Consider the following 19,105-nt stretch of genomic DNA (forward strand, 5'->3'; position numbering starts at 1 on the left):
ACTTCAAGATTATATGATAATTTTCAAAGGTTTAATTTTTAATTATGTGTCTATGTTATGCACATACGAGGGCATTGGGTCCCTTGCCGTTGGAGTTATAGGCAGTTGTGAGCCACCTGAAGTGAGCACTGGGAACTGAACTTTGGTCCTCTGCAGTGCAATACTTGCTCTTAATTGATGAGCCATCTCTCCCATTCTACCTAATAATTTTAATTTGATATTTCAAAATTTTGATGGCACAAAGTATACATAATTAGCATGCATTAACTTTATAACCAGAAAAAATATTTTCAAGATATTTACTAGTAGCATCTAGACAATATATATTTACACTAAAATCAGTCTTGCCCATTAACAAAGGGTATTATTTTCTAGGGACTGAACTCAGATTGTCAGTCTTGTGCATCAAGTGATTTTACTCACTGAGACTTCTCCCTGACCCTATATTCCTAAACAACAACAGCAAAACAAAACAAAAACAAAAGCCTGTTTTGGAGACAGGGTTTCATGTAGCCCAGGCCAGCTTGGAACTCCCTATGTAACGAAGGATAAACTTGAATTCCTGATCCTCCTTCCCGAAATTCAAGCTCTGGGGTTACAGATGTGTGCTACCACACCCAGTTTATGCAGTGCTGGGGATGGAACCAGGGCTTTTTGGATGATAGGCAAACACTATCAACTGAGTTACATCTACAGCCTGGTGCTGTGTTGTCTTCTCTTGTCTAGCTACAATAAAACACAGATTCTGAGTTATTTTCTCTGTTGGATATCTGCAACAGAAGCAAGCAGCTAGGTTTACATAGCATGTTAGGACCAGCCTTTAAGATTTCCATATTCTACTGTTAAAGAAAGGAATAATAAACTCAGGTAGAAAAGCATTCCGTACAAATTAATAGTGCCTAATAGAACCAAGAGCAGAGACTGTCTCCAAACAAAATTATGTACGACCTATAGCCCCAAGCTAAATGGCAAATTCTACTTATCCAAGGCAAACCATTTGATTTGGATTCATGTGGTCAGATACACTTTCCATAGCAACCACACGGTAGTCACAGTAGCAATCAAGTGCCCATTTTCTCCTCTCCAGAGCACAGCACAATTAGATGATAAACAAAGAACATCTTGCACAGAAAGTCAGTGATTTGCATCAAACTGATAAAAAAAAAAAAAACCGAAAGCACAGAAACAGCAAAAAGAAGATCATGTTCCATCTGATGAATGGAGGCCATGAGGGAACAGGGCTTAAGTAGGACACAAATTATTTCAAAAAAGAAAAGAGAATGCTTGAACAAGTAATTTAATAGACTCTGTGCCTTTCAGCATAATATAAGGAATAGGTGGAAACATTGTGAATTTACACAAAAACATAAAAAGAAGGTGGGAGGAAAGTCTACAATATAACAGCAGTCGAAAGATTACCATTTAGTCAGCCACAAAGAGAAACAGACTCCTGACATTTGCAGGAAAATGGGTGTAAAAAATTGCACTGACAATGTTAACGAAGTATCTCAGACTCAGAAAGACAAATACAGCATGTTTTTTCTCCTATGCAGAGCCTAAATTGTAATAAGTATCCGGGGCATCTGTGTGTGGGGTTACAGGTTATGATACTGGAAAGGGAACTATGAGAGAGGAAAAGATCTTAAGGTGAGGGTGGGGAGAGGAAAACAGGGTAAAAGAATATATGTTGCATTCAGGCAGGAGGACCAGGGGGGTGAAGCATGGGGTGAGCAGGAAGGAGACAGTCTACTGTGGGAGGAAAGTCAATATAGCCAAAGTATGCTTGAAAATGTCATGATGAAATCTATTACTCTGTATGCTAACAACAACAACAGCAACAGCAACAAAAGAAATGGCAACTAATGACTGTCGAGAGAGGGACAATTAGCCTCACCCAGGGATGAGTCCCTAATTGTTATCCAATACAAAGTGGTCAGCTCTGAAACCTTATACACACAAACAACAGAAACTATTTCAGCAGATATTATTTGTGTATTTCCGCACACATGCACACACATATGTAACAATAATAATAAAAAAGAGGCTATCAATTTGAGAGTAGGGGGGACATGGAAGAAATTGGAAGGAGGAGCTGCGGGGAGGATAGGGAAGAAGGAAAATAATGTAATTATATTTTTAATTTAAATATATACATACATACATAAATACATACATAAAAAACCTAATATGGCTGGGTAGATAGCTTAGTCAGTAAAGTGTTTGGCATTTAAGCATGAGGACCCGAATTTGATCTTCAGAATTTATGTAAAAAGGCTCGAAATGGTGGAGCATACTTGGAATCAGTGCTGGGGATACAGAAGCAGGTAGGTTCCTGGTGCTTACTGGCCAGCCAGCCTGGCTTAATTGGTGAACTTCAAGCTGGTAAATCCCTGTCTCAAAAATAAAGGTGGACAACACCTAAAAATGTCATTGGTTTAAGGCCTCAACACAAACAAATGCACATACACATGCATGCTCATCTGCATACATAGATAGACACACACACACACACAAAAATAAGTATATAAAATAAAAAGAAAAAGGTGACCTGTAAACCGGAAGTGCTTTAAGCCTTTTCCTAACTCTTCTTTATAATTAATCAATTATTCAGTTCCTCAGCAGTGATGCCATCAGTAGTGGCAATACTTGCAGCTGCAAGTGACATAAAGCTTTTCAGTAGCTGATCACATTTCAGCTTCATAAAGTTTCTTAGCAGCAACCTGTGTTTTCTTGGGCTCAGATGGAATGGTTTTGAGAGATGAGGATAATGTGTAGGGCGGCCTTAAGAAAATGGCGACTATAGAATGAGATGGCAAAATACAAGATGTCTGCCCGAAAGCTTCTTAAATATAGAGTAATAAAGTCAGTATTTGTAGAATAAAAACCAACTCCATTCAGAAAGATACTCACTGTTTGAAGCAATATCAATCAAAAGAGTTTCTTCTGCTTCTAAGGGGAGGAAAAAACACAACAGAATCACAGAGGAGAAAACTACTCATTACCACCAAAGCACTATTTCATAACTAAATAAAAGCATCATCCAGTCACCCCTCCTGAATAACACATTAAAGAATCCTTTTATTATTTTTGTTTGGCATATTTTTCAAAAGAATTTTAACAGCCCCAGGTTATAAAGACTATGTACAATTCAACTTAAGAAACAAAATAAAAAGAACTGATCAAGGACCAAACTGGAGTTCCTCAAAGAAAATCAAGGGACCGTGACTTAATAGTAGGGAACATGATAACATGTTCATGCAAGTGAAGGGAAGTTTAGCTCTTTGTGTTCTTTAGATCTTATAGAAAGCCAGGGAAGTGACTAAACGCCTCAGAGCAGGATTATTCTCACAGAATTATTATCTCAACTCAGACATAGTCTCCGAAACTTTGTCAATGATCTCATCATCTCTGCTTTTGCCTTGTCTAAGAGTAGAGTATACTTAAAGTTCTTCCCTCTTAGGCTCCAGTGAATGGCTATGGGCCCAAAAGTTATCATACTCAATAAGAAGTTTCAGACACTTATAGAGTGCTGTCTTAACTGGAACACTATTCACAAGATCCATCTACTGAAGTGTCCACAGACAGATGAATAAAGCAGATATAGTGTACACCACACAATGAATACTATTTTAGGAAGAAAAGAATGAAATCCAGTCCTTTTGGCTATTGGATGAAACGGGAGGATATTATGCTAAGTGAAACAAGCCAGTTACAGAATGACACATATTGCATGTTCTCAGTTACATGTGGAAGCTAAAAAAAAAGAAAATGATCTCCTAGAAGCACAGAGTAGGTAAAGGGATCAAGGGAGACAGAGAGAGAGAGAGAGAGAGAGAGAGAGAGAGAGAGAGAGAGAGAGAGAGAGAGAGAGAGAGAGATGAGAGAATAATGGACAGCAAGTACAGTTAGGTAGGGGGACTAAGTTCTAGTGCCCTACAGCATAGCAGGGTAACTTCAGTATGCCACACAAGGTTACAAATCTTAGAATAACTATATGACTTTGATACTCCCAATGCAAAGAAATATTATTTCAATTTGATCATTACATGTTTCAAACTGTTACACTGCACTCTCTAATGTTGTGCCAATAGGAAAAAAGAAGACAGCACAAGCTGTTTGCAAGTTTAGAGTTGTCTTTTCTTTCACTGGTTTTCCTGGACTTCCTTTTTAGTCTGAGTATCTGAACTCAACCTACCTTTTCCTCTCTGACTTCCCTAGATTTGAGCACAGGCTACTGCCTCAGGCTGACCTGAGGTTCCGAGTTGGAATCAACCAGGATCTCTGTTGATCAGATGGGAAGCCACACACTTTTCTAGCTTCCTCATGGCACTAGATTCAACACCAGGTTCTACTACTCAGGTGCAAAAAAAAAAAAGCAATTAGTAAGGAACTAAGTTGTCTAATTGCAGAACGGAGTCTCTCTACTGTCTCTTCCAGGGTGACGTAAGTAGGAAATGAAGACAGTCTATATTTACCATTGTTCTGTGGTACCCTTTAGTTCCACAAAACTCTGAGTGATTAGTTTTCCAAACAGACATGCAAGTCAGGAAGTAGAAAGGAAGTGAAAACTCAATGGCATAATGTTTCAAATAAGTCATGGGGGAAACAAAGGCATACGTGTTTTCCACTGCAATCTAGCAACTGGCCATCTACTTCTTATGAAAAATAATACAAATGTGACCCTAGAAGTAGTAGGAAAGGCCAAACCTATGCCAGGACACCAAAACCTTTGGCTCTTTTGTGTTAGGCTGCCACTTATAAAGTAAGGTGTGTGCAGTAACTCATTACAGCACGCAGGTACCTTGTTTAGAATGTCTCCCACACGGGGCAGACTCAATAGCTGACTTGCTTTTCCACACACTGTAGACACTACTCCTGTAGGTCTTTCAATTTACCCTCTCCTCTTTCTCTTCCTCCTTTCCCCTCTCTTCCGCTCTCCTTGTTCCTTCTGCTTTCTGTTGTTGTTGGAGGCAGGGTCTCACTACATGGCCACATCTAGCCTGGAACTCTTGCTTGGCCTCTAATTTCCAATCCTCCTGCTTCAGCTTTCTTCTGGGATAACAGGTGCGAGTCACTATGGCCAGCTCAGTATTTTTGAGTTCTTCATAATACTGTGCTTTCTTTTCAATATACTGTTTGAAAAGTCATACAGACTGACTGTATTCACTTACAGGGATAAATCCTGAGCAAATAATAAATATGTGGGAAGATTTATGTACAGAGATGTTCACCCCATTACTATTTATACCAGCAAACAGTAATCTAAATTTCAACCAGAGTGAATAATTAGATTATGAGCTATTCGTAAAATGAAACAGCATATAGCCATCGACAGCATGGACAACACTCATAATGCAGTAGCAAGTGGATCAGAGAAAAACTGCTTGCATAGGATGAGTCGTGCTTGAATGATGTGTTCCGTGCACAGAGAAAAAACAGATGCTAGGTGCCTCTAAAGGATGAGAATGTAGGTGACTTGTTTTCTTTGTGCACTGCTGCTCTTTCCAGCCTCTTTCCAGCATGCATGTGACTGTTGTGAAAGATAAAGTGCACAAGGTGGGACTCAAGTTCTCAAGACCCTGCCCTGGGTATAGAATGCTTCTCCCTGAAAGAAGCACTGGACCTTTGCGAGACATAATCTATTTGTTTTCTAGTAATCAGCTTCCTTTCTAGAACAATGTGAAGCTGCCAGAGCAATACCTCCTACACAGCTCTCCCAGTTTCTGAGTTTCATTGTAGCAAATGAAAGGAGATTCTTCTATGTTCAGTCCTCAAATGTGAGGGCAGAAACCCAAGGATTTCCTCCCCAGAGTGATGATTCACCAATGTCAAGGCTTGAGAACCACTATAACTGATATGGGATATTACAATCTGACACTTCATGTTACCCAGGCGACTTAAATCCAGTACTTTGGAAACAAAGTGCCAAATGTGTGAATCCTTTACAATGGGCAGAAGCCCAAGGTAGTCATTTCAATCCACATATGCCAGTTAGCATAAAAGATAACTTACACATATCTCCAGCCATACCCAGGGAAGCAGGTAATACATACATATGTATTTTAAAATATAATTCTTCCCCATTTTTAACATAACATTTATCTTTTCGATGGCAGGTTAGAAATGTTAACCTTTTCTATGAAGAGTAATATATTTCATTTTACATGCAGTGACAAATTTGAATATGTATGACATTATACACTACATTAATGACCAAAGTGAGGCCTTTTAAACTAGCTAAGTCATTAAAGCAAGTACCTTGAACACATCTGAAGTGACTATTTATAGGAATGGTATCTTGAACATGCTGTTCCTTCCCATGCAACTGGATTATTAACCTGGAACACAGAAGAATGAATTAATGAATGGCTACTGAAAATGCCAATTTTTTGGGCAACAAAACACCTTGCTGTCTGGCTACACAAATATAATCTGTGTTTATTAGACTTGCTGAATTTAGTCCACTTGATCTGAGTATCCCAATTGGTAGACGTTGCTCAAAGGCTAAAAGGGTAATAGTGGTGATCAATATCTGACCGTCCAAACTGGCTTACATGCATAAAAAATGTATAGTAGTCCTTGTCTTAAAAACGATCTTAAGAGCATGTATTACAAGTTATACACCTTCACGGTATAAACATCAGACTGAGGAACCTATAGCTTTAAGGGAACTCACTGATGACAGGCTCTATGACTATCTTTTTGTTATAGTATTTTTAGTGCTTAGTACAGAGCCTGCCATATCACAGACACTCATGCTCATTGAATTAATGAGTCAGGCAACTTATTCATTAGCTTTTCACATTTGGTTTTGTGTCTTTGACCAAAGAAGGGTTCTGTCTTTCACACATGCATGTAGGTTGCTGGAGGAATAAGAAGAGTTATACCTGGACCTATCCAAGTAATGCCAGAAACCAAAAAGCTAGCCAAAAACGTAGGTGGGTTGCGTTCACACCCTTTGTGTACGCCCTCTGCTTCTAACTTGAAGCTGGTATTCTTATGCAAACACAAATGAATCTGGCTCCCAAGTGAAGTGCTAGACTTCTAAATTCACACATACTCACTCCCTACCTCGCTGAGACAGGGTTTCACTATTGTAGTTCAGATTGGCCTATAACTCAGTATATATAGCTCAGGCTCATCTCACGCTCATCTTCCTGCACAGATTCCAAAGTGTGGGGATTACAGATGCATGCCACCATGTTGGGCTCATTTTTTTAATTAAGTCTTTTTAGTGGCACAGAATCAAGGTATAACCTAATTGGTACACAGCCATTCTAAACATCAACTGGTTCCTCCACATCAAACACTCTTCAGTTTTTTTTTTTTTTTCAAGAATACCTCTTTTCTTCCTGAGCCCCAGTTCAAATATGTCCTCCTCTGTGAAGCCTTTTCCAAATACTTCCAAGCAGAACCAGTACTGTTCTCCCCTTGGTTTGGCCCTCCAACAGAACACTTGAACAGCAGTTACATTCATTTCTCCTCATTGACTGGAGCTCCTTGAGAGCAAAGACCCTGTTCAGTTCTGGCTACAGTCTAATAGATACTCAATGATTGCTGGTTGAATAAGTGAACAGTTTTCATTATTACCTCACTATAAGCAGAGGTAAATTTCTAAATGAAACTCCCCAAAGAAATAAACATTTTTAACATTTGGCTGTTTCCCCACAAAACTCCATATTTTTATTTTTTTCATTTTGGTCTCTCAAGAAAAGCTCGTCTATATTCAGAACCACCAAGCTAAATATGGAGGTAGGCTTCAAGCTCTAAGACAAAAAAAAAAGCCCAAAGTAAAAACTTCTGGACACCTAAGTAAGAGAAGACATTAAGAGAAAAAAAAACCTGTGAGGCTTATAGGTGGTATTATAGTTTTAGGTGTCTCCAATGAATGTTTTCAGAAGAAATTCCACTGCCATACCTTTAATCCCAGCACTCTGGAGGCAGAAACAGATAGATCTTTGAGTTCAAGGCCAGTCTAGTCTACAGAAAGAGTTCCAGGACAGCCAGAGATACATCGAGAAACACTGTCTCAAAAACAAAAGAAATTCTGAATTATACTGCAAAGGTTTAGAACTCAGCTAAGCAACACTGTAACCGAGTAAGTAACTTAACCTCAATTTCTGTATCTGGAAAGGGGCATGATAAGTGCTTAGAGCTGTCATCAAGCCATTTCCCATTAGTTGTTGCTATACTCTTATCATTTGCACAGACAAGGATTTGATATCTCTGCAGGGGGAAAAAGTCAAGAGTGCTCCACTTGCCAAGATTCCATGTTCTTCTAGGATAAGAGACTGGACAGAACAAATTACTTATCCCAAGACTTAGAGTCCTAAACCCACTAAGGGAGGGGCAATTCCTGTGTTCTGGTTATTTCAACAAAGTACTTGATTCCTATAACTTTGTTGGTTTTTTTTTTTATAGAAGATGAAACCAAGATACAAAGAATCAACTGGTTTGTGCAGGTTACACTTCTACACACCATTTCTACCTCTCAACATGGTAGTGGAATTGTACCATTTAGTTCACTGTTCCATTAAATGTACTCCTATTAAACTAGTTTTCCTGGACTTTATAAAGTCTAGGGAAGATAACATGAATGTGTCACATCAACACAACCGACCAAGCAAGATCTAGGAAAGAGCTACTTCACAGATTTAGTTCACAATTAGTTACAGTGGCACTCATAGGCCTGGCTAAGTTCAGGCCAGGCTAGAGGTACTTTTCTTCTGTGTGAATTAGACAGCTTGAGACAGAATTTAAAAGCAGAGCCCGAAACAGTTTTTCATGCAGAATCCAATGTTAAGAGATTTATGTGATCAACAATTGTTAAACAGGGAGGAAAATTGATTCCCAGAAACCAGTGAACCAAGGGAAGTAGCTTGTACATATACAGAGATAGGACACTGTGATATGTAATGGTAACCATGGAAACTTAAGATGAAGCATTAGTGCAAGGGGGCAAGGTTAGCAGCTGTGTGGTAGCTTATCAAAATAATCTTTTGCTTAATCAGTCAAAAAGTATTTACTGAGCTCCTATCGTCCAAGGAGGTGACTTGCACTGATAAAATGTCAAATTTCGCTTTATTTCTATACATTTCATTAGCTTTTCTTTCCAACAGTACAGTCTAGTGAGACAGTTACTGCCGTATACCAACACATTAGTGAATTAACGTATACGCCTTCAAGCAAATAGAAAAAGAGGACCCAGGGACTAGAAAAGCCAGTCGAATGGGGGAGGTCTGGAACATTAACAATAGAGCATTTCCATAGCACTTTTCCTTTGTAAGCCACTTTTGCACGTACGATCCCCCAATTATACCTCCCAAAGGCATAAGACAGTTTATGCTTTCACTCAACTTAAGAGGACAGAAACTAAGGCTCAGAAAGCCTCACTAACTTGGTTACACAACACATGTGCAGGAACTAAGAACCCAGGCTTCCTGCTTCCCTGTCCATTGCGCCCTTCCACTGAGCCACAGGGCCTGGAGTTATCTAGCAGCTTAGAAGTTGGTGATGCGAGGCCTCTCCTCAGGAAGTGCTAACTCTTCACACCTGGCTGTGAACCTGTTGCCCACTTGCTTGGCCAAGGTGGGTGGCTCCTGGCGGTTTTGACTCCTTAGGAGTCAGGTGGCTACTTACTCATATTGCCCGTTCCTCTGGGCTAGGGTCAGGACGCAAGGCTCCCGGAGGGGACCCTTCATCTCCAAACCCTCCACCATATGCAGGCTCTGGTCAAGGGTCTCTCTCTCTCTCTCTCTTTTTCTTGCAAACTCAGCCAAGGAGGGGTGACACTGTTGGGGGGAACGGGCGGACAGTGTCCGCCCGTTTCCCCCAGTGTCCCCTCGCGAGCTGGCCCCCTTCCCCTGCTCCGCTCGCCCCCAGACGTGCGGCACCCCCAGCCCGCGCCCCCGGCCCGTGTGGCCTCCCTTCCCCTTCCCCTCCTCTCAGATGGATACTGCCAGAGGCTGCGCTCCGACCGGGAGCTGCGGCTCCATCAGGGCGGCCTCCAGGCTCTGCGGGGCTGCCGACTACCAGCCGATTCCACGACACCGCCTCCTGCGGCCTGCCGCCCACCCGCCTCGCCTCGGCAGACAGAAAGGGCTCCGGCGCCACCGGGCACTGGCAGCCTGGGAGCCCGGTAGCCCGGGAGGCAGCCGGGGAACTAGGGAGCTGGGAAGAGAGAGTCTGACCCGAGAGAGAGCGGCGCCTCCCGCCCCCGCCCGCCTGCCAGGCCGCCGCAGATTTCGCCCCCTGCGACCAACCTGGGGAACTGCAGCCAGACACCCGAAGGACTTCAGGACTTCAGGACTCTCTCTCCCAAGACCCCCTCCGGACTATCCGAAGGCGGCCTTCAAAATGCTAGCTGCAACACACCAGAAAGGCTTCCGAGGACTTCGAAAACTGTCACAGAAAAAAAGAAACAGTCACACCAGATGAGCTGGGCCCATAGGACCCGACGGCATGCCAGCCAAATAATAATAATAATAATAATAAAGCCCTTAAGTTATGAAGACCAATGTTGGTCACCCTCTAAGGTGTTTTCTCTTTCCATATTTTCCTTCCATCCCCTAAAATGGGAAATTACCCATAGCTCAGCCTTCTGGCCCACTCCCTATGCCTGCATTTCATCCTCCTCAGGTGACTTCCAACTATGTGAAGTTCAAACACACATGCCTACTCTAGACTCCTTACTTAAAATAGCCCACTGTGAAAACACTATTCACTGACAATGACATCATTTCAGTCCGACATCAACCCTGAAAACTTAAAGCTACATGCTTTCTTCCTCTCTCCTGATCTTTTAACCAAATAAACCTCATTTATATTTTCTTTGAAATGACCTTTACAAGTCCTTGCTTTCTCTCCTTTCACACTGCCTTGTAAGCTTTTGTGATACCCAACTTGGGTTTCTGAATCCACCCCCCCCCAAGAAATCCTGTTAGTTTAGATCTCTCCTTTAACTTTTCAAGTCTGTTAATAGTCTCCAAAAGTACTACCACTTCAGTTGTCTTATTCATTTGCTCCAGGACCTATATTTGACTAGATATCAAGACTTACTTTAAAGCTGTGCTACTTAAGACTATACTATGAACACGGACTATAGTATGAATACGGCCCTCAAATTGACCCATACACACATAGAAGATCGATACTCACTATATATGACATTTCATATCAGTGAAGAACAGATTCTTCACTAAATACCACTGGGGATATGGATTTTTTCCACATGGAAAATTATAAAGTTAGATCCTTACCTCACACAATGAATGGAAAAATCGACTCCATGGGGTATTATAGTAAGTAGACAACCTGAGACCATCAGACAAGTTGTGCATGCTCTGGATATCAGAGCTGGGGAGGTGAGGTTAACCAAGCACTTTAGAGCCCAGAAGTTCACAAATGAGTTCCAGATATCTGACATTAAGCTTTTTACACTGCTAGATTTTTACTTTGCTTTGACCCGATTTTAACTGTGTCCAGGTTCTTCCCTCTGGAATAAGAAGGTATGTAACTTATTTTGGATTTTATAGGATCCTATAGTTAAGAGACCTTAGATCTTTAAAGAGAATGTAGAATTTTAAAATAATTAGTATTTTTAAAAGACTGATTTTTTTGTTTGTTTTTGAGACAGGGTTTCTCAGTGTAACAGCCCTGGCTGTCCTGGAACTCACTCTGTAGACCAGGCTGGCCTCAAATTCATAGAGATCCACCTGCCTCTTCCTCCCAAGCACTGGGATTAAAGGTGTGCACTACCACTGCTGGGCTAAGATTGAAACTTTTAAAAGTCGTACTAAGATTAACGTGAGTCCCAGAAAAGAAATAAAATGGAAGGTTTAAAATTGTGTGTTTGCCGGGGAGGGCCTAGGCTCTATCCCAAAGGATATGACAGACTCTGAAGACCCCCTATGTAAGGCCTCACCCTCCCTGGGGAGCAGAAAGAGTAAGGGATAGGTAGGGTGTTAGTGGGGGCGGGGCAGGGGAGGAGGGGAGTGAGAGGGAACTGGGATTGACATGCAAAACAATCTTGTTTTTAATTTAAATAAAAATGGAGAAAAAATAAAAAAACGTGTGTTTGTGTGTCAAAATTGACAAAGGGTGGAATGTCATAGGTCTTATAAGCTCAACACACAAGCATAGACATACCTAGGAGGAAGGAATCCCAACTGGGGAATTGCTTTTATCAGATTGGCCTGTGGAGGCAGTTTCCTGATTACTGAGTAGGTAAACCTATGCTGTATATGAATGGTAGCTAAGCAAACCAAGGTAAAAGAGCCAGTAGGTTCCTTCCTCTAGGATTCCTTCTTTAGTTTCTGCTCTGGCTTCTGCTGCTGATGGATTATAACCTGTGAGATGAAATAAGCCCCTTTCCTTTTCAAGTTGGTTTTGGTCAGTGTTTTGCCACCACAACAGAAAAAAAACCTAGGAAAGGTAGATTAAGAATCCAATGGTGAAAAGCAAAACTTTGCAACTTTCAGAAGAAAGTGGGAGAGTAGGGGTGGGGGCTTTGGGTCAGTTATAGCACATAGGTTTAGCAGGCACAAGTCGCAGCAACCCTCAGCACTAACATTATTATCCTAAAATAGAATGATACCTTTAGTTGCACTATTTTTCACAATGTATATACTTTAAGACAATAGAGTAAGACATGATGACACATGCCTGACAATCAGTACTCAATGGCTGAAGCAGGTGGGCTGTGAGTTTGAGGCTACCCTGGGCAAGACAGCAAGTTCAAGACTAGTTGAAGTTATATAATGAGAGCTTATTCCAAGGAAAATAATTTTTAGTGGTAAAATGCTTGTTGAACATGTGCTGGGCTCTAGGCTTAATACCTAACAACACACACACACACACACACACACACACACACACACACACACACCATCTAGTAGAAGAAGACAAAATATATGAATAATTAATTGTCAAGTATACTTTAGTGACTGCTAAAACATAAAAGGATGCACAACTTTATTACTATTCTGGGAAAGTAGAACCTAAAACCACAAACATTGAAAAGTTGGGTAGAATCTGACATGTCTAGAAGTGACCTCAAGGTGGACTACAGAAGGATTTCTGGTGGTTAGATAAAGCCAGCATTCCTCAGGAACCTGTGAAACAAGTTTTCCATCCCCCAAATGGATCTCTTCCTCCAGCTACCTTATAACCTGTGTGATTTGTCCACCTTAGGCTCTCTCTTACTTACTCTCTATTCTTCACTCCCTTCCGCTCTCTCATTGTGCCCTGCCTCCTGTTATTTCCACCATTTTCTCCTGCTTCTTTAGGCCTGACCATGTCCAGTCTGCTTTCTTTTCTCTCTGCTTTGGACTTTTCCAGATGCCCCTGGATATTTCTCTGTTTTGCTCACAATAAAAAATCTAGTTGCAGAGAGGGAGGAGTGATGAGCAAAGAGGTCAAAGCCAGGCTGTAGAGAACCACAGAAACAGCTGACCTGAACAAGGGGAAGCTCATGGACCCCAGACTGATAGCTGGGAAACCAGAATAGGACTGATCCAGGCCCCCTGAGCGAGGATGTCAGTGTGGAGGCCTGTGCAATCTATGGGGCCTCTGGTAGTGGATCAGTATTTATCCCTAGTACACAAATGGACTTTGGGAGCCCACTCCACATAGAGGGATACTCTCTCAGCCTAGACACACGGGGAAGGGTCTAGACCCTGCTCCAAATGATGTGACAGACTTTATAGATCCCCCAAGGAAGGCCTCACCCTCCCTGGGGAGCAGAAAGGGGGATGGGATAGGGGGTCGGTGGGATGCAGGGGAGGAGGGGAGCGAGAGGGAACTGGGATTGACATGTAAAAGAAGCTGGTTTCTAATTTAAAATTGGTCTAATTACAATTATAAAAAAAGCCCTTCCCCCTCCTGGAGCTGTCATGTTGGCAGTTTCTTTACTGCATTCCCTAAGATGTAGCACCAACTGGTTTTGAGGATGCAGAACACTAAGAACTTGGAAACAATTATAAGCCTGTAAAGAACAATTGATAATGTCTAATAAAAACCAGAACAAGCCCTGTGATATTTTGAATTTAATTGGCCCCCATACCCTCATAGAGAGTGGCACTTATTAGGAGGTGTGGCTTTGTTGGAATGGGTATGTCCTTGCTGGAGGAAATGTGTTACTGTGGGGGTGGGCATTGAGGTTTCCTATGCTCAGGATACCGCCTGGTATCTCACTTGACTTCTTGTTGCCTGCAAGATGTAGGAATCTCAGGTGTTTCTCCCGTACCACATCTGTCTGCCTGCTGCCATGCTTCTCACCATGCTGATAATGAACTAAACCTCTAAAACTGTAAGCCAGCCCCCTCAATTAAATATTTTCCTTCTAAGAGTTGCTGTGGTAATGGTGTCTCTTTATAGCAATAGACAAAACCCTAACTGTGACATTTCTAGGCAGAGACCCTGGCAAAACTAAACTTTCTGAGGAAAGAAATAAATGAATAATTTATTTTGCATTCCTTGTAACAGATGGAAGCAAATCAAATGCCCGTTGGAAGGTGAATGGCTAAATTATGGTATTCATGAGGTAACAACTACTATTTTGAAATTAAAATGAATGAATTTGAGCTTTAAGTAGTAACAATTAAATCTCAGAACTATGGAGTTAAGCAAAAATGTATCATATAATACCTATGCAAAGTCTGAAAATTGTTGCATGTGTCTACATAGATGCACTACAGAGCAAAAGTATAATATATAAGGCACAAAGTTGCATGGTGACAAAATTCTAAGGGAGGAAGAGGCCTGAGGAGGATCATGGGGCAAGGGTGAATGTTATCATTATTTTCTCTTTTTTTCTTTTTCTTTTCTTCCTTTTTTACAGACAGGGTCTATGTAGCTCTGGCTGCTTTCAAGCAGGCTGTCCTTGAACTTGTGAGGATCTTCTTGCCTCCTCTCAAGTACTGGGATCATAGGTGCATGTCCTCATACTCAGTTTTTACTGTTTATTTCTTAAAACACAAGATGGAAGTTACTGTTGTAAGTTTAGTTGGAACTGGGAGGTGGGTGTGTGTATTGGTCTATTGGTCACATGTTTTTCCACATTGGGAATCATTTGCAATCAATGAAAACAAAAAGGGAACGATCTGTAGGAGAGGGTGGGCAATGTTAGGTACTAAAATTAGGCCAAGGAAAATGAAGGCCAAGAGACTTGCTTTGACTGTTGCAAGGAGTCCACTCGTGACCATCAAGTGTGTGGTTTCAGTTAGAGGTGAGGAGAGAAACAAGATTACAGAGAATGAAAGGACGGAGCTCTGTCTTGAGAAAGTGGAGACAGGAGACCACATATTGAAGAGCTTTGAAAGTAAAAAGGAGAAAAGGAATTAACTTAGCTAGAAGTGTAAAACAGGTTTTTGACAGAGCCCGAAGGCACTTTAAGCCAGGGAAAGGAGTCAGCCCATGTTAGATTAAGTAGGCTGCAAGATCCCATGCAAATTCCCCCAGTAATTGGGAAGGACAAGGATCCAAGCTGGAGGTGGAGGAATCAACTTTGGAGAAAAGGCAGGGTTCTCTTTCTTCTCAGTTTAATAGTCTCCTCTGAACCAGATAGTGGTTTTTGAGGTAACTCTTTGTTGGATAAAAAAAAGTTAAGGGATTGCATAGATACTGAAGTATATTGATGGAAGAACTCTAAAAGCTAAGTTTTCCATAAAGGTAACGAAGACTGCACAGAAAAGACATTCAAAGGCTGGGGATATAGCTTAGTGGTGGAGTGTTTGCCTAGGAAGTTGTGGGAGTCCCATCAAGAGTTAAATGGTCATGAAACGAAGTTCACGAAAATGTATTTTTAGCTTTAAGGAAACACAAATCTCAGTGGCATCCCAGTGTGACCGACTTCTCAGTGTGGTATCTCTGATCTATCACACAGTGTCAATTAGAACTCACAGGATTTTCAGAGACAAAAATGAAAGCTTGAGATCTTGGGCAGAGCTCTTGGCTAGCATGTGAGACGCCCAGGATTCTGTCCCTAGTACTGAAAAAAATTGACATCCAGTAAACAAAAATAAAATAATTTATAACCAAGTAGCTATAATATAGTATGTTCTATCAAGTATATCAATTGTTATTTTTTTCCAAAACTCATTATATTTTGTTCTTGTTCTATTTGGTACTTCCTTGTGCTAGTTTAATGCTCTACTAGAGGTTGTACAATCTCTGCTTGGTATGCTCCTAGCCTGAAGCTCATGATATCTGAGGATTGTTTTTAGGCAGAATCTCCCTACTTCCCAAGTCTGCTTAATTATTATGGAGAAATCACAACCGTCATAAATTAAATTAATTATGCACAGACAATTTCAAAAGCAAAATTGCAAAAGCCCTTTCAAAAATTTATAGTAAAATATAAATGTTTAATGTAGTAGGGGATGCATTTTAATAATTTTAATTTGAGGCTGGCTGGAGCTTCAACAAATGAGAGTGCTTAGGGTCTGTGAAGGTAAAAACAGGCCTGCCTGGCACAGAGGAGGCCAGGAGGAAAGATTGCATGTAGGTGAGTCAGCAGCCAGAGGCTGGAACGCAGGCAGAAGCAAGGCATAAATGATTCATTGATTTTTAAATTACCACTAGTTGAAAAGCCTTGCTTTTCACACACAGAGGACCAACTACGGGTATTGCTTTCCATACAGCACTGCATGAAGAGCCCGTTCTTATTTACATATTTCTGTTTTACATTTCTGTGATGTATTTCTAGCGAGGCATTTCTATTTTGTTTACCTATATTTTCCTTCTTGGTAGAATTTGCACTGAGAAAGGTTTATTACCTGGGGACATGTATACTGTAGAGAAATGGCGAGAGGCCCAGCAAGCAGAAACAACTAGCCTCCTTTGGCACAGACTCTCCTTTCCTTCTAAGCCTCACCTCCCATTTGCTATTTCCTTCTTTCTTGGCTAAGTTCTCCGTTTTCTGCATACATCATTCTTGTCTTTGAGCCATGTCTTGTGTTTGGCTTTTCTTTCCCACATATTGAATCCCAAAGCCAGGCATTATCCACACATTCTTGCCTCCCGGTCGCAGAAGCTAGGGGGATCCAACTGAAACAATATGGAATCCGCCTGTTTTCTAGGATCCACAGATCTGTTTATGTTGCATTTCTATTGGTTGGTTGGTTAAACAATGTCTTTTAATTTTTTAAGTTACGTGTGTGTGTGTGTGTGTGTGTGTGTGTGTGTGTGTGTGTGTGTGTGTGTGTGACATGTGCGGCAAGCAGAAGACAATTTGAAGGAGTCAGTTCTTTCCTTCTAGCATGTGCATCTAGCATGCAGGGATTGAATTTATGTTGTCAAGCTTGACATTAGATGCCTTTGTACTGCTAAGCCATCTCCTGAGCCCTGACTTTTGTTTTGTTTTTGAGACAGGATCACTCATTCTACAAGTCTGGCTGTCCTGGAACTCACTATTTAGAGTAGGGTGGTCTCAAAATCGTAACAAGCTTCCTGCTTCCACCTCACAACAGCAATACCTGCTGGGATGACAGACGTCTATCACCATACCTGGATTTGAATGTAAGTTTTCTTCAGTGATATAAGGAAGAACCTTGGGATTTGCACACGCTATGTCAGTGCTGCACCACTGAGCTTTATCCACAGTCCCTGAATATGTCTTTTCAGGGTTATTGCTGGAGATTTCTCTTATGTTCTAGCCACCATGCCTTTGGAATTGAACATGAGCAGTAGTTTGACTCAGCAAGATAGTGGGATCATGGCACCAATCTTTAACTGTTCATCCATTTGAGCACTGGTAGCTTGCATCTTGGTTTTGACCTTTATAGAATGTTAAATAACAAAAATGGTTATAAAATACTCAATATTTTTCCAAATATTAGAGGTGGTGAGGTTGAAATAGAGTATACAATCATAAAAGCTTCTACAATTTGTCAAGATGATAATAATTATCAAACCCATAAGCTGATCAAAATTCTTAGACTGCATATAAAATTTTCTTGAGTACTTTGGAAAGCCTAAAGAAAAAAACTGAGCTATGGCTAAATTCCAAATTGGTACCTCATTTATTGGTAATAAAATCATCCACTTTTCCAAAGTTAAGGTCTCTAATTTCATGTGTAAACAAAATAAAATTATCAAAGTGAGTGAGTTGATATATTTTTAAAAAAAATACTTTAACTTTCTTTTATGTGCATTGGTGTAAGAATACCAGATACCCTGGAACTGGAATTATAGATAGGTGTGAACTGTCCTGTGGATACTGGGAATAGAACCTGGGTCCTCTGGAAGAGCAGCCACTTCTCTTAACCACTGAGCCATCACTCAAGCCTGATATTTTTTAAATCATGGAATTAAATAGTTACAGGCAGATTTTTTTTTTACAGGAGAAGACAAACTTTTATCCATCTTTTATTATTCTTATTGTATTTTTTAGCCCTTAGTAATGGTGCATTAGATATTGGAGCCGTGAATTTAACCCAGTGATTGGGTAAGTACTCACAAAACTAAAGTGTGTAAGGTCATATACAAACCAAGGTCACCACCGAGGGGGATTAGTTATGAGTTATATACATCAGATATTTTACTATTAGTTTTTAATGTTAGTATGCAAAGTAACGGGTTTCATCATGGAATTTTCATACATATGTATCATTATTATACTTATTTCTTATTTATTCTTCTCCCTCGCTCCCTTCCATTTTGTCCTCACTGGCTGATTCTCTTCTTTTCCTAGCTCAGTCTTCCCTTCTGTTTTGTTATCAGAAAACATTAGATTTTGAAAGCAGCTTCTGTTTGTGAATGCTGCAAGGTCAAGTAATATTTAATCAACACTGTGGTGGATGCAGTAAAATGATCTATGAAGATTGCCTGAGTGCACCTACCCTCACCCTCATGACCCTAACTGATGTATGACAGTGGAGGATGAGACTGGGCTCATGTCCAATGTAGGTGTCATAGAGGGAAAGCAGAATGTACTCTTACTCTCATTTGAAGTTTCAGTCGAGGATTTAAGAAACAGATTTGGGAAGAGTTCCTGTTGATAAATACATGTTACACTCCTCACTTCTATCTCTCTAGCTCCAACAAACAAAAGCCAAAGAAGTGCTAGAAAGATGAGTAGGAAGAGAAGAGAACTTAGGAGCAGAGG

At 40.8% G+C, this 19,105-nt stretch overlaps 2 protein-coding genes across 5 annotated transcripts in view; one reads left to right on the forward strand and one right to left on the reverse strand.

Moving 5' to 3' along the window:
* Positions 1 to 10,198, reverse strand: part of Ocrl (OCRL inositol polyphosphate-5-phosphatase) — a 53,979-nt gene extending 43,781 nt beyond the window's left edge. For both annotated transcript variants that reach the window (XM_027433447.2, XM_027433446.2), the window contains exons 1-4: positions 9,957 to 10,198; positions 9,640 to 9,719; positions 6,259 to 6,338; positions 2,911 to 2,949 (exon numbers count right to left, since the gene is read on the reverse strand). In XM_027433447.2, coding sequence (XP_027289248.1) covers positions 2,911 to 2,949; positions 6,259 to 6,338; positions 9,640 to 9,719; positions 9,957 to 9,995 — 238 coding nt within the window. In that variant the 5' untranslated portion in view covers positions 9,996 to 10,198. The remainder of the gene's footprint in view (positions 1 to 2,910; positions 2,950 to 6,258; positions 6,339 to 9,639; positions 9,720 to 9,956) is intronic.
* Positions 1 to 19,105, forward strand: part of Smarca1 (SWI/SNF related, matrix associated, actin dependent regulator of chromatin, subfamily a, member 1) — a 162,364-nt gene that overhangs the window by 51,241 nt on the left and 92,018 nt on the right. Inside the window, exons 6-7 of one of the 3 annotated variants that reach the window (XM_035450311.1) lie at positions 17,371 to 17,517; positions 18,392 to 18,445. The gene's annotated coding sequence lies outside the window, so the exon portion shown is untranslated. Of the gene's footprint in view, positions 1 to 17,370; positions 17,518 to 18,391; positions 18,446 to 19,105 lie in introns of those variants that run through there. The other 2 variants (XM_027433497.2, XM_035450310.1) reach the window with 2 other exon arrangements.

This window comes from Cricetulus griseus, chromosome X, assembly GCF_003668045.3.
Source record: "Cricetulus griseus strain 17A/GY chromosome X, alternate assembly CriGri-PICRH-1.0, whole genome shotgun sequence".
Lineage (NCBI taxonomy): Eukaryota > Metazoa > Chordata > Mammalia > Rodentia > Cricetidae > Cricetulus > Cricetulus griseus.